A 26,985-nucleotide genomic window follows, 5' to 3' on the forward strand; every position below is an offset into this window, starting at 1 on the left:
TTCAAATCATACAACAAATGCAATGAATGTCAAAAATGCAATTATCAGACTTCCATAGTTGTCGCCTGTATATACTGAATAACTTAACATTACTAAATGAAAACCGTTATGTTATGTAGAGAGATGTTAGAACAGATTTTAGCGCTCGCTTATATTAATTCATTATCATTAATAAATCTAAGGCATTATCATCAATAAATGTCACTTGTCAAAATATATAAACACGAAGCTAAACTTTAAAGAAAACTGGGATAATGCAGATAGAGATCAATTAAGATCCTAAATGGTACTAGTAAATTTAAAGAATATTCTATGAGCCGAACAGGAACAGAAGGGATTATTAAAATTGGTGTGATACATAGTGATACCGTATTACATAGGCCAAAACTGAAAGGAAAGATAGGATCTTTTATAATAATAAGGTCTTTTGAGAAAACAGTTAAGTTCAATCTGACTGTAGTATTTTAAGCAGAACAGACGAGTTGGGGTTACTAACTTCACATAGTTTAAGAATTCGCAAAAATGTAAGTTATTATAACGTAATATTAAGTATTTGATTAAAGAAATATTCAAAAACAATGTGAATAATGGCCCATAGGATCCTATAGGGTATATTGCCAAATCTAGAATGCAAGAAAAATATTCTATAAATATTTATTATTCGGCGGAATTGAACTGAGTGTCTTTGACACCTAAGAAGTATTTTTAACAGAGAGAATCCTTTTTATCAGCGTTAATTGGTTTTCTCTTGGTAGTTCTAACTTGTCCATACGGTAGGTAGTTCGATGAGATTATTATATAACTATTATTTTAAATCCACTACTTTCTTGTTATTTATTTATAAGCCTGGTATAATAAAAATGATAGAAAACAGTGATAAGATGAAGGCAAACCGCTTATTTTCGAAAAACATATATATTTAGGAGCCCTGGCTGGTTTTGATCAATTAAATTCATTTTTAATACAATCTTGTTAACCTTGACCATTAAATATAAATTTTACTTCCCGGTAAAAAAAGACCAACGCCCATTCAATACCTTTGTACAAGACAAAGGAATGCGTGAGACATAAAATACAAGATAAAATATGTTTGCATATGTTATTCTGATCAAACATACTTTCAAATATTGCTATTGTAATTTTAAGACTAATTGTTACGTAATGTAATGTATTAGAACATATACCAACATTATTTCACCATAATATTTATAAATATAATATAAAAAATCTTCAGAAACAATACTTACTATATTACTGTTACTTCAAATGTATATAAAACAAACTATACCATACATTTTAGTTTATTTCTGAAAATTTTTATAAATATCGAAACTACATTGAGAATTTAAACTTACCTTCTATTATTTGTATAATGATAGATGATTCTTAGTATACGCACTTTTCATTTCATCATTATACGAAATATTTTTCTATTAATAATATTTTAATTTTACCTTACTAAACTAGCCAGTACGATAAATGATTCAGTCATTTAATTAGTTATATATCTTAAAGGGTTACATATTGGAAATATGTAACAAACATTAATGAATCAATATCAGGGACTAGGTAAAAGTTCTATGAGTCTCAAATAGTATTAGAATCGTTTATATCAAAGATAAACAAATAAAAGTTGCCAATATTTACGGCAGTATGAATATAAGTAATATGTTAAGTTTGTAAATAGATTTTACAGATGCGAATACTGAAATGGTTTAACATAAGTTTGCAAAAATTGGTAATTGAAGCTACAATTTCATGAAAATAAAAAACATATAATCAATATCTATATATTTTAATATTAATTATCTATACACAAAAATGAATACTCTCTCGTGCCATCTACGATGTTTACTATAGAAAAATAAATAAATAAACATCGAACTCAACGATAACCCATATAAACAAAATTTACAAAAAGTCCTATATTGCTGAACATTCTACGTAATTGTAATTAATTTATTACGTGATTAAACTAGACTTAGGCTTTTTTGAAACTGTAACTGTAACCATCTGGAGATCTGTTAAGAGATAATTTGCCTGGTGGGTAGAACCTATGTGGGGCTGGAGTGGTAGTATAAGAATCATAGTTTGGCCTGTATTGGGTTTGTGGTTGTGGTCTGTATTGAGGTTGTGGTTGAGGCTGGTACTGGGATTGTGGTTGGTATTGCTGTTGAGGCTGGTACTGTTGTTGAGGTTGTGGTCTATATTGTGGTTGGGGTTGAGGTTGAGGTTGGTATTGGGGTTGAGCATCGTATTGTCTTGGAGCTTGGTAGTCTGGAGGATTGTACTCTGGACGAGGTGTGTATTGTGGTTGGGGAGCAACTGGAAGAGTAGTTGGGATTGGTTGAGGGATACCATCACCAGATGCCATAAAACCATTCTTGCCGGCAGTATAACTGATGGTATGTCTAAAATAATTACATGGAATAATTATATACTAAAGTATATTTAAAGGAATTACCTTTGTCCATTTGGATCTACATAAGAATAGGATCCTCTACGAGTACCATCAGGTTCACTTTCTTCTTTAAAATCAACACCATCTTCTTGACTATATTGAGCACCAAATCGTCCATCACCTCCAAGATATCTTTGTTCTGCTAAAATAGCGGCAGTTCTGGGATCTCCGCCATATTTTTGTCCGAAAGTAACGACAAGGATTGCTGAAAGTACCACCTAAACAAAAAAATTGTTCTAATATTTTTTACATATTTCGATTACATATTAAAATTATTGAGAGGTGTTTTGAAAATAAATTTCGATATGAATCTATCCTTAATAGACTGTATTCGATTAACCCCATTTTAATAAATGTCAAATGGCCACCTTCTATCAAATATCAGTTAACTCTACTGGAAGTTAGATATGTTTTAATAATTTATTTTGTTAACTTTATTAAAAATTGCTAAGACTTAATATAATTAAAATATATTCCTTTGTGAAAAAAAATGTAAAACCGAAATACAAATTCAACAATTATATAAACTGGAATGACTTATTGACTGACTAATAAACTTGATTTTTATTGATCGTGACCTTTAAAACAGCTTAGAAATCGAAATTGTTTTTCTAATGTTTTTATAAGTTTAAAAATGTTTTACACCCAAGTAGAAAAAATCACCTACTTGCAATTCAAATAAAGGAATTAAGTCCAGTCCTATTAGCAATTAAAATTATCGGAAATAATTTAATTGCAATTAACAACTCGTATATACTTAATATGTTACTAATATATTATATAACATCGAATGGAATTGCATCACTTTTATTAATAGCTAATATATCAATATCATATATTAGTAATAGAAATGGCAGACTTGTGAAGGGTTTTACATTGATTTTATTAAAGTTATCCTTTGATCACCTCAGTATAAAATAGCAAGTCAGAACGTGGGTGCAGCAGTGAAAGGATAAGGGATATTTAGTATAAAATTATTTCATTTAACACAACTACTTAAAATATCTCATATTTGTTTTATGCTTTAGCAAATTCAGTAACATTATCATATTTCACACGCTTTGTTATTACGAATTTGAATAAAATGAGTATTTATGATAAATAATTGTATTATAACCCACTAATTATTAATATTAGGTATACACAAAATGATTTTCTTATATAATCAAAATGAGTTGTAATCGCAATATATATACCTCTATATGCCTTCTAGAAACTACAAATCAACAATCATTTACAGCTTTACATTGAATATTAAAATGAAGTTCTAGGGGATAATAGAAATCAGTATGCTGTTTACATTTTTAAATAACACTTAATTACTTTCTTAAATAATATTTCTAATACTGAATATTATTGATTTTGAAAACCTACGAACGATATGTTAAGGCAACACGATAAAAATTACTTCCATTAACGATATTCAAAGAGGGTTCAAAGGCCCCAGCAATTTGATAGTATCAAAACTTAACTCTCTAACGCAATTTACTGGCAAGGTGAGCCATTATCTAGTTCCTGCTTAAAGACGAAATTTCTTTTTGGCTCTGACTATTTATTGAGCTCGCCATTTTCAAGCAGAGTAATCACAAATTTTAAGGAGCAATTGGTTGTATTTTTTTTACCAAATAAAATAAAATAAAAAATTATAGATTCGATTCGTTCGAGTCGATATATTCTGCAAAATATGAATAATCATAGTATTAAAAACTTATTTATCTTTGGTAAAAAAATTTAAAAAAATTATAAATGGTCACATCTCTCTAACTAATTATAATTCTCATAGGCTATATGAATTATTTTAAATGTATTTTTTAAATAGTTAAGTAATCATTAGTAAAACTATTACAAGTTCCAATTACTACCTCAATGTCCTGATAATAGTCAATGTTCTTTAACACCTTGTACTTACTAGCGTAAGTATTTTGAAGAATATCAAAAATGTAAAAAGCATGGACCATTTGGAATAATCTTCACCTTCCTCTAAACTTTCATTATACTAGAAAACAATGAACCAAAACAAATTAAACATTTATATTTTAACTCAATTTGAATTTTCAACATATTAAATACTGTATATTATTCCGGAATATATTACGACAGATACATAAAATAGTCACGATATGTGATCATAATTATAAGATTAACGCCCTGTTTCACTTTTAAAATGTTCACATCACTACTACACGTTTCAAATCGTTAATAAAGATACTCACAAAAAATTTCATTATTTTTGGTGAAAAATAGTTGAATAAGCTCTGGTTGCACTACCTATCACCAACTACTGCCCCCCATGTCCCTGCTATTACGTTTTATACCAGGACACAGCCTTGGTAAAAGTGACCCTGAGAAGAACACTCCCTAAGATATCAGCACGTTATTGCACTGACCGTTCTTAAAAAGAGCGCGGGAATATTTCCGATCCTACACCAAATATTTTAATAAAATTTTAATATATATTTTTTTCACCCTTTGTCCTGAATATTACTACATCAGTTGCAGTAAAATTTTTGATAAAACAAGATGTGGAAAAAATTATAAAATTATTGTTTTTTACGTAAGTAAGTCATTCAATAATGTCATTTACTTGTGTCATTAGAGTATAAAGCTAGTTAATTACTCAATAATTTTAATAAGTAATTTAATATATGCTATACATAAAATTAATTGATTCCATTTTATTAATTTAATATTGTTTTAAGCTATCGTGTTCATATCCTAAAGACTACCAATTGACCAATTTAGGGACTATACTTTCCAACACCAAGACTTTCGGTTTTACCCGGTCAGGTTACCAGCATGACTGAAATGCTTTTCTGAACTAAACGACCAAAAAGTAACATTTGTTTAAATGCAAATATGCAACCAATTTATTATTTATTTTATAATTTTGCTTTAAAAAAAATTGAATAACTAAAAACGAGTAATTACATATTAATAATAAAAATTGAGCAAAATTTAATGTTAATTTACAATATAATATTATGAAACAATTATTAAAACATATCTATTGTTAAATTATTCATTCAAATAAGACTCCCAAAACCTGAATTATTTAGTTCCTTTAAAACCGATATCCGGAAATCAACGATGGCAAACGCCGACCTGTGTTAAGGTCAATACCGGAACCAACCTCGCAAAGGTAATCCGGTACCGCTTCGGCTAGTATCTGGAACGACACGCCCAAAAATGTTTACATTAAATACATAACCATTTATTCTGTAATGATAACAGTTTGTTAGTACTGCCTGACTAGTCTGAATACAATAAATATATAATAACGTATATATACTAATATCTAATATAATAATAATGTACTAATAACAAAATCAAAATATTATGCATTTACGTGTAAAATTGTGACAGTTTAATTATTTTAAATGGTTACAACTAGCTTATAAAACATACTAATATATATTACTCATTCGCCAATTTGTCATCAAATCCTAAATATTAAAAAACCATAGGATATCAATTTTTAAACTATTAGTACGCAACAAAAATTTATGTTTAAAAACGTCACGGTTTCAAATCACACATTAAAAACAGATATTCGAATTTGTTTATAAGCACATAATATGTAACATATGTAAAATACTAGCGCAAAATAACGATCTCAAACGGAATTAATTTTGTTCTCATTATTAGTGTTTTTCGTTATTAACAAGCACCTACACTAACCAGAATTGTTACATTTTGTATCTCACATGAATAACGGATCCTTATAGATCCACCATAGTGTAGTTGTAGATGACAATGATAGCATTATTTCCTTCTCAAAAGGAAATAGTGTCATAAAGTACAACAGTACTTTAAAATAAGCGAATTATGCCACTACCTAATACATCATTAACAATTTGATAGTTGCTTAGAAAATCATTTAAAAGTATTTTTATAATATTTTTAACAGTATAATAAATTTAATTAGCCAGAGATAAAATGATATATGTAAAGTGAATATATTATAAAATATATAAAACTAATATATTTAAAATTAATATAATGAAAAAAAAAGCAAAAAAGCTTACAATTTGTTATTTAATATATTTTAGTTGTTGATAATTTTTATCACAAATCAGTAATTTATATAATCTTAAAATATAAACGAATTGAAAATATGCTAATTAAGTATAACCTATGACTTGGTATACATTAAATATAAATAACATAATACAAAGTTTAACAGTTCATCATACAGAGAACACTAAAACTATGAACTAAAAATTCAAATGTATATTTGTCCATCGGTTCGTTAAATTGGGATAGGCATTGGTGGATGTTATATATGATAGTTTGTAAAAGCCAATAACTGGCTAGTAAGCAAATTAAAGATCATCTTAGAGGACATCGCCTAGTAACTATCGCTATTCTTTATCAGAGTTTACAAATTTTATATGTAAATAACCATCAAGTGACTTAAAAAATCTACATATTATATCAGAATTTAAAACTAGCATTGCTTTGGATGTGTAGTTTCTCATTTCGTTTTTGGCAAGCTAAATTATTTTAACCTCTTAAGAACGGAGTTCCCCAGAGTTCTGTGCTCAGCCTCAGGCTATTGAATAGTGCATTTTTGCAGAAAACAGCATTACTTAAATGTGAATCAATCAACGTTAATTCCTATTAAACAGAGTACAAAGTTTAGTGGTATTTATTTTAACTGTGAAGCTCTAAGGTCTATTCGAGAAATATCTACAGAGAAATATCGAAACTCTCGTTACTACGTGATTTTTTTTAATATATCCTATAAATTATTTATCACGTTAACAAGTTTATCACGCTACCGAACGTTAACACGTTTGGTATGGTAAGAATAAATATAAATATACGAAGATGAAGATAACAGTTCCACTTACTAAACGAAAACAACAAAAGCAACATGTTACAATTTCTTAGTATCTCACTTTTCCTTGTTTGTTCCTATACTCATATACATAAATTAGAATCTTGCCCTACGGGAACTGGTAAGCAAACAATGTATTATTTTTTATTAAGATATAATTGATGTCATTTTTAGTGTACATCGTTTAACATTTATGTTTTAACCACTTATATGATCCTATTTACTATTTTAGTTCAGGAGGGTAAAAGACACACGTATGTAGTATCTACTGCAACAGAACCATGGTTTAGGGCATACATTATTTGTAAGAATATCGGCATGGAGTTGGTTAGTATAAATTCAGAAGAAGAAAATCAAGAATTATATCAATTTCTGCAGGCCTCTTCAAAGACATGTAAGTTATTAAATCAAATAAATTTTAAGTAACAGGTCAATTGAAAAGTCCCCGACCATTTTATTAAAAACCGTTATCTACCCATATTATTATGTCCACGAATTACAAGTGCCTAATTTGACCATTGACCATTGACTTCCGTGTGAAAACGGTGTGCGGGTGGCGAAGGATTGACCAATCAGATAATCCGATGTGCAATGAATCCAAGATCCAAGCGACGAGCGCAGAGCAAAGCGAACGGCTGAATTTCTCACGTTCTCGTTTGCCCTTAGATAAGAAATTCTTCAAAGTTTTTGGGTATTAATTCTAAAAGGTCAATTTAAAAGTCCCCGGTCTGACACATAGACGACGCTACTAGAATTAAATCAATAAGTTTTTTAGTTAGCCCTAACCGTCAAAAGATGCGTATATAAAGTTGACAGCTGTCGGATCATTAGTTTGTGAATTATAGCATTTTGAGTTAAACAACTGTTGCTGGTGTGAAAAAATGGATAAAAAGGAATTTCGCATGTTGATAAAATATTGCTTTTTGAAGAGAAAAAATACAGTTGAAGCAAAAACTTGTCTTGATGCTGAGTTTCTGAACACTACCCGAGGAAAATCAACCATCAAGGATTGGTATGCTAAGTTTAGACGTGGTGAAATGAGCACCGAAGATAGTGAACACAGTTAAAAAATCCACAAAATGAATTTGAATGACAGTAAATAGAAATTGAATATAATAACAGACACTCTAAAGATATCAACTGAACGTGTACAACATATAATTCACGAATATTTAGGTATGAGAAAGCTCTGCACAAAGTGGTTGGCGTGCGAGCTCACTTTTAACCAAAAGCAACGACAAGCTGATGATTCGGAGCAGTGTTTTAAGATGATCAAGCGTAATGAACCCGAGTTTTTGCGTCGTTATGTGACAATAGATGAAACATGGCTCACATGGCATTCACTCCAAAGTCCAATCGACAGTCATCCGAGTGGACTGCACACGGTGAACCCGCTCCAAAGCATGGGAAAACGCAATAGTCGGCTGGCACGGTTATGACGTCTGTTTTTTGGGATGCGCATGGAATAATTTTCATTGATTACCTTGAAAAAGTAAGGACCATCAACAGCGACCATTACATAGCGTTATTGGGTCGTTTGAAAGGCGAAAACAATGGCAAAAATCCATGAATTGGACGTCGAATTGCTTCCTCATCCACCGTATTCTCCAGATCAGGCCCCCAGCGACTATTTCCTGTTCTCAGATCTCAAAATAATGCTCGCTGGGAAGAAATGTTCGTCGATAACTTTTCAATTGACCTGTTATTATAAAAAATGTTCATAGTAATTTAACGATGACTGCATAAATAATGTATGTGTAGCCGCAATTGGAGGTGGATTTTGGACCATAGGATCTAGACATGGTGGCTGTTCCAATGATTTTGTATGGTGGGATTCTGGAAAACCCATTGTATATCGAAAATTTACTGGACCTCAACCAGACAACGCAGGAAATAAAGAGTATTGTATAGAAGTTTACCAGACTAACAATGATCTTTTGTGGAATGATTATGTATGTGATATAAAATTAAGATTCATTTGTCAGTCGTAAACGTTACCACACATCTTCCTTAAGATCCTATTTCTTTATTTAACCTATGCCATGCAGAAATTTATTGGTAAATGTTTTCAAAATATATTTTCAAATGGAATTAGATTGTATCTTAATTGATGAAAATTTTAGCACTGGTTTCATTTTTTCACCTTGGCAATAAGTTATGAATTTTGTCTGAAAATGCCTGAAATGAGAATTTTTTAAAATTTTTACTTCTCATTAAATTGTTTTTTTTTTGTCATATACATTTTAAATAATATGAAAAACTAGATATATATGTTGTCTAGTAAAACAATAACAGTTCTTATCACATTATTACGTAAAAAACATTATTCAGTATTTTGTCAAGAAAAGTATAATTTATTAAAAATAAATTTGAAAATAATAGTAGTGAATATTAATTGAATTCTTTAATGTAAATATATAAACTGAAAATATAATTGAAAGGCCATTTGTCTCTATTATTATTAATTGTTTATGTTTGCGTCTTAAATTGTAAAATTATTTAAATTACATTCTAGTTATTTCTCACTATACAATTCAGGAGTAAAGATAAAGTTTCAGTTGTCTGATTTATACAACATTTGTTAGAAAAATTACTTTTTCAGTCCATGGAAATAAACTTTACGCCATAAGTACTACCACTTGATATATTTCAGCTATCTTTGTCACCAAAGTATAGTGATTTTATTCCATCATTGTTGATTCGAAACCAGAAAATTAAGTCTCTGGAATTATTAAAAACAACTCATTTTATCTTTCAACAAGATCATATATAGACTTAAAATATTTTCTTTGTTTGTTTTCATTCACTTTATTGACATTTTGTGGATGGACATAAAGTATTTTGCCCTTCTACAGAGCCCCAAATCAAATGGTGCTACTAAACTTTTTGATATTTTTCGAATTTGTTCGATTTCGCTCTTTTATTATCCGTAACCATAAGTTAATCAAAGCTGCATTCTAAAGCAGGCCGATGGATTTCGGATTGAACAACTTTTATTTTCGATTTCGATTTTTTTACGTTTCTCTGTTAGTGTTGAAATATCTACAATCTGATAGGCCCATGCGTATATTCTGATAATATTCTCATCTAAAATATGCATATTTTAAGAAAAATTGGTACATTACCATATATGTTAATCAAAATATATTCCATTATTTCCTACAAGTTTTTCTTATATTTCTGTTGAGAATCTTGTTGACGACGGTGATTATCGATCTAATTTCGCACATATTTGCATTTCAAAAACGTGAGCTATCCAAGACTGCATCGATCCGCGTAAATAGTAATCAAAGGATGGTACAAAACTAGCCATTCGATCTCTAACAGTCCGTCTTCCAATACAAGACGATGATTTTGCTTGTGTTTTTTGTTAACAATTTAATTTAATTTTTGGTAATTCGTACACTACACTACATGTACAGGAAGGTTTTATAGCCACGAATATTCCGCTTTGCGAATGACTAACCTATAACACGCCAGTAGCAGTATACCGCAGTAAACTAATGGCATGTTCATTCTATTTTCCAGTCTTTTAAATATTTTCTATTGCATGTACATATTAAGAAACGATTCATTTAGCTGAATTGTCTTAAGGTTTTTTTGGAGTTTGAACCGAGTCATTGTGTAATAAATTATGCAATATTTTCCTATGAACGGAAAACTCGTTCAGTCCCACACATCAAAATCGTCACTTTGAAATTAGTGATATCGAAACCGATAATTGAAATATGATAAAGCAACATCACCATAAGCTTCTAAAAATATTGTAAGAACACAAATAATGAATGAATTACAAATTATGGTAAAATAAATCAAAAGGGAATAATTCATTATATCAAATATAATATTTCGGAGGAGTGTAGCTTAGTGATATATTGTACTTACCAGTGGAACTTCAGACAACTCCACAAGAAATTGCCCCCTGGGTCAACTCGCATGTCAATTAAAGGTCAATTCATACCTTCGAAAGATAATCATAACATCGATCCATTTATGCATAATATCCATCGAGGAGCTAGCTGGGTGACACCTAGTACCGTCTTTCTGGAACCTTATGTCGTCCTGGTTCATATAACCAGCACAATATATATAAACCACCCCCTTGGATTTTATTTTATTTCCTTCTTTTATTTTCCAGTTTTTTATAACGTGTCAGGTAGATAATAATCTCTTTGGACGTTCAGCAACATTCATTATTTTTCCCACACGTTATAAAACCTTGGATCATCATCACTCATTAGATACTGACAATTGATTGCTGCCCCTAATTTCATCAGTAATTTTCTAAAAAATATTTGATCAATGATTATTTGACCTTTTCTATTACTTAAATGAAATGCTATTGGGAATCCTGTGTAATTTTGGTCCTTTAGAAGAACTGTTATCAATTCATAATCCCTTTTATTAGTATGATGCATCCATCGATGCAAATAACCATGTTTTCTTTTTGAAGTTTGTTTTTCATTATATAATTCATATATCGAACGGCAAAGTCTTCATCCCGGAGGCCATCATACTTTTCACCTGAAACAATTTATTACATCACCGGTGAATACACTTGTTTACAAAACCAAAACCTATTTACCTATGGTTTTATATAAAAATGCATTATTTCTCCCTCCTTTGTTCCACTCTGCTACCTTCAGGGAAGTTGCCACTAGGTCATTGGAATGTCTTGTTGATTTATGTTGTAAGTTAATGATTCTATATAGATCAACTCTTAATCATGTCAATAAATTAATAATTTTCAAAGTATTATCTTTCACTACCCTAGCATCCTGCAGAATCTTATCAGGTGTAACACTTGCGATTAATTCATTTCGAATTTTGGTTTCTTCAGCTTTTGTCAATCTTTTGTATCCCATATTATATCCATGCATGTAGCATTTCAACAAAGTTAACAGACACCTCACCTAAAGACATAATATGTTTACTACAAGATATCTTAATTAAAATATTTTATTATGGCCAGTTACTGCAATTCTTGCTGTTATTTTTATTCCTATTAATATACCTACTAACAATTTTTCTCGGTTAACGTACTGTACATTTACTTTTATAACATTAGTTGATGAATGGTTAATTACCAAAAGTACGTATGAAATTAATAATGTTACTACCTGCAGTGTTACTTCTAATGCAATTGTATACTATTTTTCTAATACCACTTGGATATTTTGCATTTATCCTACACGAATAATTTTCTTCTCTTCTATCCTGACTCCTCCAGAAATGAAATTCTTCAATATTTCTAAAATGTAAGGTAGATATCTTCGTACTTAGGTCGTGTGTCACCAACACATGTCTGCTGTAGTTAAGATGATGTGCAAAACTTTCTGATTGTGAGCACAAAGGGCAAATAATTATTCTTGCTCTTGTTTGTATAACTACTTCAGGGTGAAATTTACGCATAAATCGATTTCAACTTGAAGTCGATGAAATTTTTTTTTTCACAAATGTGGCATCTAACTCTCTCACTATAAAAGTTTCATGCTCTTTAGTTCTTACCCTTTTTAATTCTAAGCCTTCAATCTATGCTTACACCTGGTTTTCCATTGAAAGCCAATATTGCTCTCAAACACCAATAATAATATACAGTAAACTGAATATATATTTTCCTCTTGAAAGCACTCGAATGCAAAGCAAAAATGCGACCATTAATATAACTCATTCAAATGCAACGTTGAAAAATAATGCAAAATACTGACCATAGAGTAATAGAGACACCCAGAGGGCGCCATAATGGGCTGTTCAAGTAATTTGATTTGTTAATTTAAATCTCCATTATAGGCACCTATAAGAAAAATATTTTATATGTAAAAATAAATAAATATAAATCTAATAACAATAAATATATAATGTAAATTTATCTATAAAATATAAATATAATATAAAATAAATATATCTATAAAGTATACATATTATATACATATATAAAACCATAAGCAAAAAACTTGGGTGCATTGTAAATCGAAATAATCTCTTCAGTATTTTTCCTTTTTTATATTTGTTTAGTGCCATCAATTTAATTGGATCTATCAGAGTTGTGTCTTTTTGTTTTCTTATGCTAAAAGCAAACTTTGAGGAAAGACTCCCTCTTAGTATTCTATTCACCTATTTTACTCAAAAATATATAGGACACCTTGGTAGTACTTTTAATATTTTATCCGAAAGATTATTATGGAATGTACAATTTAAGAATTTTAAATTTACTTTTTTTTTAAAAACATTTGACAAAAATTTTGTTTTATTATCCACGTGGCAAAATCGCTGAATAAAATAAAAGACAGCTTTAGTGACAGTATAAGAAAACAATTTTGTTGGAGTCTGGGGCACGAGATATTGTCTTGCCTCTATAAAATCAGTCTCAATTTATGAGCCTACTGATTCCTTCATAATTATATGTAAACAAAATTCATACTAAATTTCTTTTTTTTAAGTTTTACTAAATAACCTGAGATGTACACTACGGTACATCTTAACTCTGTGTGCTCTTATAGGAACATCTAGAACTGAAGTTATAGAGTCAAGTAATTAATGGTAAGAATAAGCAGAAAGGGGGATATTGGCTAAATCAATACAAACTTTACCACTACCTTCTAGAGCTTGTCCAACTGTCGATGACACCTTCTTCGAACATCCTGGATGTGGGCCTGAAAGAATGGAAATAGGCACTTCAAATATAGTAAGACAGTTTAGAAATGAATGCTAACAATTATTAACAGAAATGTGACTGACTTCTTCAATTTACCTTCTATATCATTTTGATTTTGATACAGTTTCATTTGTAAATATACTGGGCTCGTGATATTATTTTCACCATCACTAAATTGTTCAGAAATACTTAAAGGAAAGTTTCAATGTATCACAAAAATGTGTATGATACACGCGGTAATGATCATAAATCTGTTTAATGTTTAACCCAACCAGTTTAGAATTTTCAATGTTTTCTACTCATTTTTTAAAAATCACCGAGTACTTTTTTAACGGAAAACGATAATGCATTTCCTCATTATCTATGCATCCGAGCACACAACATTTCCTAGAACTAGAATGCATTTCAACTACCGACTTGTAAATACTAATAAAATAAAATAATAATTTAGTGTATAAACGTTATAAACACTGTTCTCTATATAAGGTACATTGAGAATGGTGTACAAAGAAATAAACAAACCATAGAACGAAATGAACCAATCAGATCCCATCGCGGCGCCTAGCATAGCGAATAATACCAGTTATATGTTAAAAGTAGCGACATCTACATGTTGGACGTAGCGAAACATTTCGCCAAAATCACTTCGTGCATCTATTTGATTCTGAAGTCAACGTTCAGCATTTCGTTGGTTACGTAGCGACAACCATTGGTTATTAATCTTAAAACTTTGTTTTCGATACGTTCAATTGGTTAGATTACGATGGAAGTTGAGAGTATTTTCTGATTCACCAGTACAGTTGCTTCACTTTGAGTGAAGTTTACTCTAGTCTGCCTTTTGTCTAACTTAATGTTTCCAGTTTAACGTACCATCAATATATATTCCGAGGCATTTAGCTGAGTCTGCTTGAGAAATTGGACATCCGTCACGTAATATAATTAGGTTTATGTCATTTCGCCATAACACAAAATTAAAAGGGGCAGATTTGAAGCTATTAAGCTGTATTTAGCAGTCTCTAGTCCATTTGTAGATCTTGTTGACCGCTACTTGTACTTATTCTATAGTCTTTAGACAGAGATACATATTTTGCCTTTATAATTATACAATTTGTCGTCAGCAAATGTTCCAGGTAATGTTTATTTTGTTGTTGGGATATCAGCAGCATAGAGCAGTTATAGAAATAGTCCCAAGACACTATCCTGTGGAACTCCAGCCAAAATAGGTTTAAGTGTTGAGAATGTCGCTTTATACGACACCTTAAATTATATTTAGAAAAGATATGAGTCCAGTAGTAGGCAGTAATTCCGCGGTAGCAATTTACTCATTTTGTATATTAATCCCAAATCCCATACCTGGTCAAAAGCTTGTAGCGTCCAGGAATATTGCAGGGTAGTATTTCTTTTCTTCGAATGCCTTTTCAACAACTGCTGTTAGTCTGTGCACTTGATCGAGTGGTGATTTCGAAATCCAAACTGGAAATCTGCTATTTCTATAAATGGTTTATAACGTTTTTACAGCTGTTTCTCATATAAAATTATCCTATATATAATTAGTAATATTTATTACTGCGAGTAAATCGTTTCCTTTTCCAGGTATTATTAATCGTTAACCCCAATCTGTGTGTTTAACATTGTTTTTAGCAAGTCTCTTCCAATAATAAACATTGGGCCTAATTTTTAAAAATAAATCTCTGTATTGTGTTATTTTGTATCTTGGTATATAGCTCCTATATTTATTTCAGGGCCGTTCTTTTCAATGAGAACTACCTTGTGTTTCTTCTTGTTTTATGTCGTCTTGTTGGAAATGCTGTATATTTGGTTTTATTATTACAACTGTTCCGCTTCGAGCACGTTCACTTGGGTGTACTGTTCAGTATACATCATAACCCCGTACTTTAATATAACATTTTTTTTAGAATAATCAATCTCTGATATGAAAGCTATACCTATGTTATCTGTTCTCAGAAATAGTTCAAGCTCCCGGACTCGCTAATTTAGCCCATTTGCGTTCCATGTTATAATTCATAACAACGAATTACTCATTTTTATTTTTCTTTAACTTCTTTTGGGATTTTTATAATTTTTCTACCCTGTTCGCTAACTAACTGAAATTGTGTCGCATTTCAGCCGAAATTCTCTCAGCAATTTGATTACTTCGACGATAGTTAGCTCATTGGTTACAGTTACCTGCATTTCATAGATCATAGATCGTTTTATTGGTTTCATTTTGAACTAAGTCGACATAAAATAGCGAGAAGGCCTTAATAAGTTTTTCGCCTTTTGCATTTAACGTTTTTTGTCACTATAGAACTAACGGTAGCAATTTTATGTCCCTTTTTGAGTCTCTAATTTGAATCTCTGACTTGTTGACAGTAGTCCCCTAATAATTACTCTATACCACTTATCACTTTTAATCGACATGTGTAAAATTCAGTTAGATTTTATTGAATGTATTATCCGTCGTCTCTTTATATTGTTTCATTTCAATCAATTTTCAATTCTTTATATTTGGTTTCCTTTAGGCTGACCGTGTAGCCGCAACGCGGACCTGGAAACTTTTTGAGACCATTCACAAAAACTTGACCGTAATAAAACACAGATGTATTTTTTGTTATATTTTTAGAAAATTGTTTTCGATAAGGCTGACTCTACGAAGATTGAGACTGAATAATTAAAAACATTACAGGATTAAATTTAGTAAGTTTTCTTTTCAAGAGTAGGCATTAAATTCTTATGCACCACGAGTAATTGACATCTCTGATTTCTCTGAATACTTTTATAAATAACGGCAGTGATATCCAACATTTATTTAATCATCGTTTATTAGAGCAAGTAATTTCACCTAATTTACACATCCTGCTCAATTGTATAACTTTCCGTTGTGATTTGGCATCAGTGATAATAAATTGAAGACAACATAGATACATAAACTGCCATAGTCCTCTCCTCACATATTTTAAATATATGTTCACGTATATTCTGAAAAATGACTCACATATCTGTGCACATAAAACTTTCACACTCTACAATAAGATTTCCTACATTTATGGTATATTAATTATATCTCACCTTTAGTTGTTTCCAATCTCATCACCCTGTCTTGCTATTGTATCATAATCCCATATTCGGAAAATTTCATTAAAGGGAATAACAAAGCTGTTAATTTCCAATCTATATAATATTTGTTGACAATTCCATCATTTGTCAATTTCCTCTTCAATGTTCATCGAGTTCGAGTTCGATCGAGTTCATCCAAACCGAAGGGGTTATTAACTATTCCTCTTTCCAGCATACAGAACAATATATCTGCAATGAACTTTTAAAAAAGCTTATGACTAATAAAACCTTATCAATTTTTATTACAACGTTTACTTTTTTAAACATGTTGTCTTAATAATATATTTTTGATTTTATTATATGCTTTTTAAAATTGTATTCTTTTAAAATTAATGGCTGAAAGTTCTATTCGATCTCTTCGTAGGTTATCTTTACACCATCTAAACTCTATATTACTTAACAGTCTATGAAAACATACTCTATATACCTCAAAAAACTGCATATCTCTAAGCTGTCTGTGGATACTTTTCAGATCTACAGTTTCCTCTGAAATAATTTTATTAAATTATGTTTATATTGAAAACACTACTTACTATTTTCATATATTTCATATATTTGATCTCTAATTGGGTTAATGTCAGACTAATCTTAATTTGTCACCCCCTTCGCATTAGGACGGTCTCTTTTCGGTGGATCCAAGATTACGTTTTATTGGGGATATTTCAGTTACTGTGTCCATACTAATATTCAGTGTAGCTGCAATACACTAAAATATTTAATCGCAGCTACTTAAAAATTAACAGTAAAAATGCTTAGCTCTTGAAATAATTTTACTGGCATTTTTTTACTTCATTATCTCGTTCCTGTTCGAAGTAACTGATTAGAAACGCAATCTATTATGTCTGGCTACGGAATTTTGAAACAGAGTAATAATAAGCAGCAATTTAAAATTTATATTTATTAAATAATTTATTAAAAAAATATTTAAACAAGCAAAGCGTAAATGTTTGTGTCCTATTATCGTGTCATTTTTTTAGGACTTACCGTGAAATTTATCAGTTTTAATCTGAAAACAAAGTTCAATTAAATGTTATGCCAGTAAATGTCAAATGTAAAATGTGTTCAATATCCGAAGCAAGGAAATATAATAAGGTAAATAATAATTAATTTAGCTGTTGTTTTTTCTGATTCTGATGAAAATATTGCTTGGCTGCATACAATATCTAATGTCACTGCCTAATTAAATGCCTCCAAAAGTAGGGTTGGTAAAGAAAAAGAGGGTCGGTTATCAAAATTGTAACATATAATTACTATACTTAGTATATTGAAATTTTGTATTTTTTAGTATATTTTGGAGAAATGATTAGTGAACGATTTTTTACTTTATGATATTTAATATACGGCAATAACAAAGTACAATTAGAAAATAAGTTATCAGTTGTTCCATTAGATATTGTTTTATGTAGTATTTAAAAAAAAATTACTAAAATTCTATTTTATAATTTCCCAATAGAGTATAAATATGTTTTAATCATATTATTGATTTCCTATAACACTATATAAATATATAGCTATATAGCTATAGTAAATAAGACGGCTTTGCGCATCCTCAGCTAGTTTAGACGAACAAAACTTCGGTATATCTTTATAGTTTGTCCATGAGGTTTCCTCTCTACCTATTTCCTGAACAATGCAGCCCCTTAAGACTCCATCTTGAGCCCAACTATGTTCATAATAGCTGTATATTCAATTGCTATATACGTTGGTTCTCAACTCACTTCTATTCTCCTTGCGCATGATATACTAGTCAACTATACATTTATGAATAGATTATTAACTTTACTTGATTCTACATATCCCCTCTCAAGTCCTCACTCACCCATTTATTTTGAAGTTAAAGAAGTTAGTTAATTTAGATTTCTGAAAGTCATATTCTAACGCTAGCTAACCTGAAAGTACACCTAACTAGGAAAATATAATAAGATGATACCTGTCGATCATCCTTACATAAATGGACGATAATTCTCTCCTTTAGAACACCTCCTCCAAAACTCAGCACTCGGAATATCATCGGGTGGCTTCCCGTAATCGCTCACAATAATTTTGTGTAGCATATACTATTCCTCTCAACTACATCTGAAGCCACCTCTCCCTTAAAGCTACCCTCAACCACCTCTCCGAAACTATTCACTTCATCTATATAATGAGGAAACTTCCCTTTTCAGGCTCCCTGATAGACTATATGCCTTATCTAGTACAGGTCTAGACCACAATATATATTTCTACCGTACAGAAAATTGCTGACGCTTTATGACACATACAACTCAAAGAATTGAACGGAAATGCAGTAATCCCTTAGTCCTCTAGTTCCTACCATTTAGATCTATCTTGCTCACAGAACCAGTGAGACTAAATCCCTGAATTATAACCATCCAACTGAGACTGGTCAGGTATATGTCCACCGCGTAGCATCTATTATTTATAGAACTATTGGCAGAACTATTTATTTATAGATCTATTACTAGAATTATTGGCAGATTTCGGGAAGTATCTGTCTCGAAACGGAAGATTATCAAACCATACAAGACATCACTGGCAATACAAGACTAACTTGCTCCGATGAGGAGTATTATTGGGCATTTATATAATTAAAGTTGTTATGGAGAATCATTAATGCCATAGAATAATTAATAATATTGAAGTAACTTTATTTTAGTGGTTACCATAATTCACTACATTCAATGGTTTATAGTGGTAAAACATTTTTTTAGAAAAATAGTACAAATAAAATAAAAAATACCTTACAAAAGATGTTGTCAATGTTGTTTTATATACAATATAAAGATATCTTTTCAAAATTAGGCCCAAGGTTTATTATCACACCTGGAAAAGGAAACGAATTACTCAAAGCCATTAACCTTAAAACTTGTAATTATCATTCCGAGCGCGAACCCACTTACTGGCCCACAGACAGTAATAAAGTCCCAGACCTGCTGGACTTCTACATTACAAAAGGCATCTCATTAAATCAAATTAATACAGAAAGCTTGTGCGATTTAACAGCTGATCACACTCCAGTATTGTTAACACTGGGCGCGACAATCCTAAGAAAAGCAAAAAGCCTAATTTTACCAACAAATATACTGACTGGGACAAATTCAGATTAATACTGCAGGAACAAATCAGTTTAAAACTAAGACTTAAAACTATAGATGATCTTGAGCAACAAACATATAACTGAACAAATTCGGTCAGCTGCAAAAGATGCTATCCCAATAGCAAGTGAGAAATCAGAATATGAAGTACTTTACCCCATCGAAATTAGAGAAATAATAAAAGAAAGGCGAAAAGCTATAAGTGTATGACACAGAACCAGAAATGCTGCAGACAAAACTACTTTTAATAGAATTAGTAATCAGACGAATCAAAAGATCAAAGAATATAAACAGAATTGTTTTCAAAAGTATGTAATTCAATTAAGCCCACAAGCAGACAAAGATTATTCGCTATCGAAGATTTAAAAAACCAATTATTCGAGTACCGCCAATTAAAAATGATCGAAATGAATGGGTACGGCGAGACAATGAAAAAGCTGAATTGTTCGCACAATACTTAGCTAACATATTTCAACCTAATGATATAAAATCTACCATGGATACATGTCCTGTTTATCAACTTGATGTTGATTCTAAATATAATTTCTCCACTGGAAGTTGTCACTGAACTTGATTACTTTAATCCACCATTACATTTCACCTGGATTATTGAAAGAACTGCCATGAAAAGCAATCATCATGTTGACATATATATTTAATGCCTGTTTAAGGCTGAAGCATGTCCCGGAATGCTTTAAGGTGGCACAAATAATTATGCTCAAAAAACCTGACAAACCTGCAGAACAAGTCGAATCTTACAGGCCTAATTCGCTACTACCTGCAATATCAAAGCTATTTGAGAAACTAATATTTAAACGTGTTTCAACATTTGATAACAATACCAGATTTCCAGTTTGGTTTTCGAAATCACCATTCAACAATCGATCAAGTGCACAGAGTAACTGCAGCTATTGAAAGAGCGTTTGAGGAAAAGTAATACTGTCCTGCAATATTCCTAGATGTCTCACAAGCTTTTGATCAGGTTTGGCATTTGGGATTAATCTGTAAGATGAGCAAATTGTTACCGCGTAACTATTGTCAATTGCTGGAGTCATCTTTATTTGGAAGAAAATTTAGAGTATCGCACGAAATGGCGTTCTCGACATTTAAAAATATCCACAAGGTAGCGTCTTAGGATCTCTCCTGTATCTGTTCTACACTGCTGACATTCCAACAACAAAAGAAAAACTCCTTGGAATCTTTGCTGACGACACAATTATTATGGCAAAAGATATATCTCTACCTAGGGCAATAGAAAAAGTGCAAGTGGCATTCAACAAAATCTACAAATGGAGGAAAGATTGGAAAATTCAACTTAATAGCTCCAAATCTGTCCACGTTAATTTTGCATTAAGGCGAAATAATAAAAACTTAATTATATCACTCAATGGATGCCCGATTCCTCAAGCAGAATCAGCTAAATACCTTGACGGTAGATTAAATTGGAAGAAGTCACGTTAGACAAAAAGCAAAACACATTAGAACCAAAATAAAACAACTATACTGGTTAGTCGGAAGGTACTCTCAACTTGATCTAAAATCAAAGAGGTTGATCTATAATACAATTATAAAGCCAATTTGGGCCTATGGGGTGAAACTATGGGGTTGCACTAAAAATGCAAATCAACTAGCCGTACAACGCTGTCAAAACAAGGTTCAACCAACGAAGAACTGCGCGATGACCTGGAAATCAAATGGATTTGCAAAGTTATCCAAGATTTCGCCTTGAAACACGAAAGAAAATTACTAAATCATACGAACGTGGAAGCAATACATCTGCTGGACAGCGCGCAGGATGTCAGGAGATTGAAGCGTACAAATCCATACGAACTTATATAAAGTGTATACATTTAATGTAAACTATAGCTATAAGTTAATAATTAATAAATAATTATAATTTTAGAATTGAGGAATACATACTGATGCATTTTCTCGCACTCGTTTTACTTGTTAATTAATCCAAGTACCTAGGAAAAGTAGTAATAAATTAATTGTAAATTAATATTGTACTAAGCGTATCTACTAAAGATATTATTAAAAAAAAATTTGTTTTATACATCGAAACCATGAACTTGAAAAAATAAACCAAATGAGCTCCAAGTATCTAAAGGTTGGCTTATTTAATTTTACTAAAATTCAACTACACCTAAGGTAGAACACTATATAACAGGCAATAAGATTAATACTCAGATGAGAAAAGACAGAATTGAATCGAAAGATTTGAAGGATTGGAATTATCACCATAATAGATATCTGATTAGTCATATCAGTAATGACAATATAATAATTTTAATAATCATCTTATTGGGCAATATTATTGTTATTAATTTATGTTGTGTTTTTTATGTTTACCAATGTAGATCTATATGATGATCAGAATACCTATTGCTGTCCAAAACTGGCTTTAGCGCAAAACTCAGCCAAGATACCTTCTGAGAGTAAACTTGTAATCAACTATAGTGCTGAAACAAAGCACCAAATTCTTGGCTCAAAATTTGATTTTCTTCTTTTATTATTGAACCCTATTAGTTTACAAATTTCTATGGCTTTAAAACTTTAAAATGTTATTTACTTTAATCTAATAATTTGATTATGTTCTTATGTTACACGAGACTACGATCACATACAACCTACAACACTGACTACGGACTGTGTAGCATTCAGGGAATCAGCATGTTTTTTAATACTTGAATGGTGTAACAAGTGATATGTCTGAAAAAAAAAATAGATGCCAGAAGGGGTTTGATCTGTTTTCTAACAGATAACTCTCAATGTCGTTTCGTATATATAATAGAAATGTAAAATCGACAGAAATCTGGCGATTAATTAAGATATGAGAAATTTAAATTTATTCAGAAAGTTCTTTTTATAATATAACAAATTAATTATATCGACGCTTTTGCTTTATTAAGCATTTTATTATTTTGAATTTGTTTGTTAACTTTAATATGAACTTTCGTTAGATAGGAATGTTTGTTGAGGCCTAGAAAAGTTGACGCCAAAGTTCACTATTATGGGCCGTTACATATGGGCTAGAACCTTGGGGGGGCGGAGAAGGGGAAATTATGAATCTGATCTATCAATATGACAAAGCATCATCGTTCAAAAATCATTTTTTTTTATTAATTACATCTTACGTTAGATAAAATACAACCTTAATTTACAAATTAATTTGTTGCTGCCATTTTATTAAAAATAAAATCCTTAATATAAAGTTAAGAATAACACTTGTGCACTATGCAAGTTTGTGTTGTCCAGCTATTGCTTCCACGTTGCTGTAATTTAGCTACCTTATTTCACCATTTAAAGCGAAATCTTAGATTACTTCGTAAATCCATTTGATTTTGAGATCACCGTGCAGCTCTTTGAATATAAAAGTTAATCTAGCATTAAGGATTTAGATTATGATCGATATTAATTACGATAAAATATAGAAATTCGTCAAATGTTACTATTATTTATCAAATATTAGGAGTGAGTATTTGTTCTATAATTTGTGATTCACATAAATTGTTATATAATTTCTAAAGATTTTTAACTTGGAGAGTTGTCCACTCTGTAAGCTGTACTGGTATAACAATGACCATAAATTTGATTATTGTATACTAATAAATACTTGTTTGTACATCGAGGCTCATAAATTGATTTATTCCTTTTTAGTTTTAAGGCTATTGACCTTAACAGGTTGAAAACAAGTTGCATTCTTACTTGGGGTGTACCTAAAACTATGAAGTATAGTTTTAAAAATTGATATTTTATTGAGTGTGTATAAGTATAATTTGGACAAGAAATGGTTTGCTGATAAGACTTTTATATGCCTTGTTTCTGTGTTTAATTATTTATCTGTTATGTGTTTTTCTGGATAGCAGAGAATCAAAATTTAAGAGAGATTGGTAGAAATGACGGAATAGTACACACAAGAGATTAATATAAACATTACATTATTACATATATGCACACAAACACGAAGAGGTCTAAAACAAGCTCATCGCTCAAATAGAGCACCCTACTATCAAGTCTAACAAAATCAGATTGAAGTGGTCTTAAATGCTGCTAGGAAATATTTAATTCATTTCATTCAGTTCATTTTTGAATACACAGTAAATACAATCACTTATATTAAATACAAATTAAAGTTTTTGAATTAGGGTTATAGTAATAGATTCAGTACGAAGAGGCACAACTATTTGTATCTGGTATTGAAAATGACTTAGTCGACTGAAGCCATATTGATTTAGTTTCAAACTTAAAACATTCTGATAAAAACCTTTTCATAACATAAGTCTTACGAGCTATAAATATTGGGGTTGATATAAATGTTAGTACTAAATTGTAGAATTCATTCCAACACTGACCACCACTAAACCTTTAAATATTACGAGATGTATTATTTTTTAGATTATTTTTTAGAGATATTTTTAACGAAACTCTGCCTTTTTAAACAAAGAGATGAATCAACTATTTAAAATAATTTTTGATATCAAATATTGACAATATATAATTTCATCACTTCATTATCAAGTTTAATACAAAGAAATTACCCGCGATAATGTCAATGTTCAATTCATCAAGTTCAAATATCTTCCCACTTCCCACTATTATTTATAAAACTTATATAACCTATGAAACCTATATAACCTATATACCTATATAACTTATGAAAAGTGAAGGTTTTAAATTAAGAAAACTTTTATTTTACTTTAAAAACGTTTTATTAAACAGAAAGAAATAACGACTGTTAATGGCTAGCACAATATATACGTTAAATAATATTTTCATGAAACTAAAGGATACACAGTATTTTTGTGGTAGTAAATAGATAAACTAATTAGTATAAATGTTATATTAATTTTTTAAAAATTGCTTGATTATAGAAAAACTTCATTATAGAATATATAGTTAATTTAACCCTAAAAATCGTTGTAATGGTAATTTGTTTTTAAATATAGAAACAGCCTTCATACGTGCATATTTGTTGTACTCGTGGTTATGTTATCAAATAAAAGAGATAATGGGATGCATAATTATTAGTAAGCTTTGTTTATGCGCATTTTAAATTACATAAATATATTTCAAAATGGTGTTCTAGATAATTATATATAGGATTTTACACAATAAAATTAAAATTTAATATGTTGAAAAATCAAAATATTTAATACAAGTGAGAATAGTGTTAGTATCAAAATCAATGAAATCCATACTATGAAATTAAATACATTTTAACTAAATATGATCTTCTATCTTTTTATTTATTGAATGTGCCTGGTAACAGTCCTATGAAGACTATAAATATTTGTGCCTGCAGATACTGACAATAGTCGCGTTTGTTGTATAGTAATAGAAATCCAAAAAGAAAAATATGAGGAGCTTCTTTAACACACCGTTAATTTTAGTATTATTTCTATTATACGAGTTATGTTTATCATCATCTTGTCAAACGGAAAATGGTAATATTATAACTTACTTCCTTCTCTGATTTTAATTTTATCCTAATATAATTTACTTTATATATTTAATTTAATTTTAATTAATTAAATATTTTTCATTATGAAATGTTCCAATTTACAACTGACATATAAATAAATTGTTTGGCTTTACCAGCATTTTATAATTACTTAATTTATTAGAAGTGTATCTCAGCATAGTAAATACAATGTACATCAACGCATATTACAACTACAAAATACACACCACCGATATGTAATTATTAAATATAATAATAATTTCCTCAAAAATCATTATGTCTAATATTAAGTGTAATTATTGGATGTATTTATATCGTTTTTAAATGTTTAGTACCGATACAACAATGTAGTAAACACACATACCTAGTATCATCATCAGCGGAATCGTGGTTTAGAGCCAATATCATTTGTAAGAATATCGGTATGGAGTTGGTCAGTATAAACTCAGAAGCCGAAAATCAAGAACTCTAGCCCATTATCTTCAACTTTATTCAAGTTCATGTAAGTAAAATACTTCTTACAAAACTGTTTGCTGTAACATATTTTTTCTTTAGCAACAATTGGAAATGGGTATTGGACTTCTGGATCTAGATATGGTTCTGGCACCAGCGATTTTGTTTGGTGGAATTCTGGGACACCTGTTGTATATCGTAGATTTTCGGCAAAGCAGCCAGACAATGCCGGAAATAAAGAATATTGTATTGAAGTTTTTGAACAAAATAACGGTCTTCTATGGAACGATTATGTATGCGATGTAAAGCTAAAATTTATATGTCAAACATAAATTACATATGTCTATATACTTTCTAAATTTATAAGAACCTGTCATAAGTAAATTTCTTTTGTATATATTTATAACAATTATATAATATTATATTGTATTATTAGGTTGGGACAAAACTTTATCAATTTATAATTACATATTGTTTTATTATATTTTCAATCAATATATATATATATATATATATATATATATATATATATATTTGTTTTCATTTATTATCATTCATTATAAACAGTTCTATATTTTATTTTATCTTACATTATCACCTAAATATAATATAGTTATATTTAACATGTTTCAGTATTTCAGTTTCAAGTTTTAGCCATATAAATTTATTATTCCACATTATATATCAACAAAGATATTCCTACAATATTCTTAAATCATATGCAATATAAAAATAGAAATATTGAAGTGAACAAAAACGTTATAAATAACGTGGCCCTGTCGGCTTCACTAACCAAATTTATTTATTTCTCTAAAGTTCGTTATGATCTGCTATTCTCCTAAGATCTGACCTGTCCTGGGTCATCATATCCCTAACTACTTATATAATCCTTACAGGGTT

General features: G+C 30.2%; 3 protein-coding genes and 3 long non-coding RNA genes across 6 annotated transcripts; 3 read left to right on the forward strand and 3 right to left on the reverse strand.

The window, feature by feature from the left end:
- Positions 1–1,776: 1,776 nt before the first annotated feature.
- LOC143190133 (uncharacterized) lies at positions 1,777–4,813 on the reverse strand. Its single transcript, XM_076394258.1, has 3 exons — positions 4,675–4,813; positions 2,465–2,679; positions 1,777–2,411 (listed from the first exon to the last, which is right to left on the reverse strand). Exons 1-3 carry the CDS (start codon positions 4,684–4,686, stop codon positions 1,982–1,984), a joined length of 657 nt encoding a protein of 218 aa, XP_076250373.1. The 5' UTR covers positions 4,687–4,813; the 3' UTR covers positions 1,777–1,981.
- A 2,448-nt stretch (positions 4,814–7,261) lies between these two features.
- LOC143190136 (C-type lectin mosGCTL-1) lies at positions 7,262–9,423 on the forward strand. Its single transcript, XM_076394261.1, has 3 exons — positions 7,262–7,422; positions 7,534–7,695; positions 9,063–9,423. The coding sequence occupies exons 1-3, from the start codon at positions 7,338–7,340 to the stop codon at positions 9,290–9,292; spliced, it is 477 nt and encodes a 158-aa protein (XP_076250376.1). The 5' UTR covers positions 7,262–7,337; the 3' UTR covers positions 9,293–9,423.
- A 2,113-nt stretch (positions 9,424–11,536) lies between these two features.
- Positions 11,537–12,210, reverse strand: LOC143190139 (uncharacterized). The gene is made up of 3 exons (XR_013004168.1): positions 12,071–12,210; positions 11,887–12,005; positions 11,537–11,825 (listed from the first exon to the last, which is right to left on the reverse strand). It is a non-coding gene; the product is annotated as an uncharacterized LOC143190139 (long non-coding RNA).
- A 747-nt stretch (positions 12,211–12,957) lies between these two features.
- Positions 12,958–17,164, reverse strand: LOC143190143 (uncharacterized). Its single transcript, XR_013004172.1, has 3 exons — positions 17,026–17,164; positions 13,898–13,954; positions 12,958–13,095 (listed from the first exon to the last, which is right to left on the reverse strand). It is a non-coding gene; the product is annotated as an uncharacterized LOC143190143 (long non-coding RNA).
- Positions 13,700–14,578, forward strand: LOC143190142 (uncharacterized). The gene is made up of 3 exons (XR_013004171.1): positions 13,700–13,841; positions 13,905–13,986; positions 14,443–14,578. It is a non-coding gene; the product is annotated as an uncharacterized LOC143190142 (long non-coding RNA).
- An 8,294-nt stretch (positions 17,165–25,458) lies between the features above and the next one.
- On the forward strand, positions 25,459–26,712 carry LOC143190140 (uncharacterized). The gene is made up of 3 exons (XM_076394265.1): positions 25,459–25,615; positions 25,965–26,134; positions 26,188–26,712. Exons 1-2 carry the CDS (start codon positions 25,528–25,530, stop codon positions 26,102–26,104), a joined length of 228 nt encoding a protein of 75 aa, XP_076250380.1. The 5' UTR covers positions 25,459–25,527; the 3' UTR covers positions 26,105–26,134; positions 26,188–26,712.
- Positions 26,713–26,985: the final 273 nt, after the last annotated feature.

The sequence above is a fragment of the Rhynchophorus ferrugineus genome, unplaced genomic scaffold (genome assembly GCF_030347505.1).
Source record: "Rhynchophorus ferrugineus isolate W39M unplaced genomic scaffold, kcgeb_rfMv2 rfM2, whole genome shotgun sequence".
In the NCBI taxonomy this organism is placed as follows: Eukaryota; Metazoa; Arthropoda; class Insecta; order Coleoptera; family Curculionidae; genus Rhynchophorus; species Rhynchophorus ferrugineus.

Bases quoted from the DNA above. Each gene is read 5' to 3' on its own strand.
- LOC143190133 (XM_076394258.1), bottom strand. The intron at 2,412-2,464 runs GTAATTCCTTTA...TAATTATTTTAG, and splicing joins GTAGATCCAAATGGACAAAG to ACATACCATCAGTTATACTG.
- LOC143190136 (XM_076394261.1), top strand. From the start codon at position 7,338: ATGTTACAATTTCTTAGTATCTCACTTTTCCTTGTTTGTTCCTATACT. The intron at 7,423-7,533 runs GTAAGCAAACAA...TTACTATTTTAG, and splicing joins ATCTTGCCCTACGGGAACTG to TTCAGGAGGGTAAAAGACAC. The intron at 7,696-9,062 runs GTAAGTTATTAA...ATGTATGTGTAG, and splicing joins GCAGGCCTCTTCAAAGACAT to CCGCAATTGGAGGTGGATTT.
- LOC143190140 (XM_076394265.1), top strand. From the start codon at position 25,528: ATGAGGAGCTTCTTTAACACACCGTTAATTTTAGTATTATTTCTATTA. The intron at 25,616-25,964 runs GTAATATTATAA...TTAAATGTTTAG, and splicing joins ATCTTGTCAAACGGAAAATG to TACCGATACAACAATGTAGT.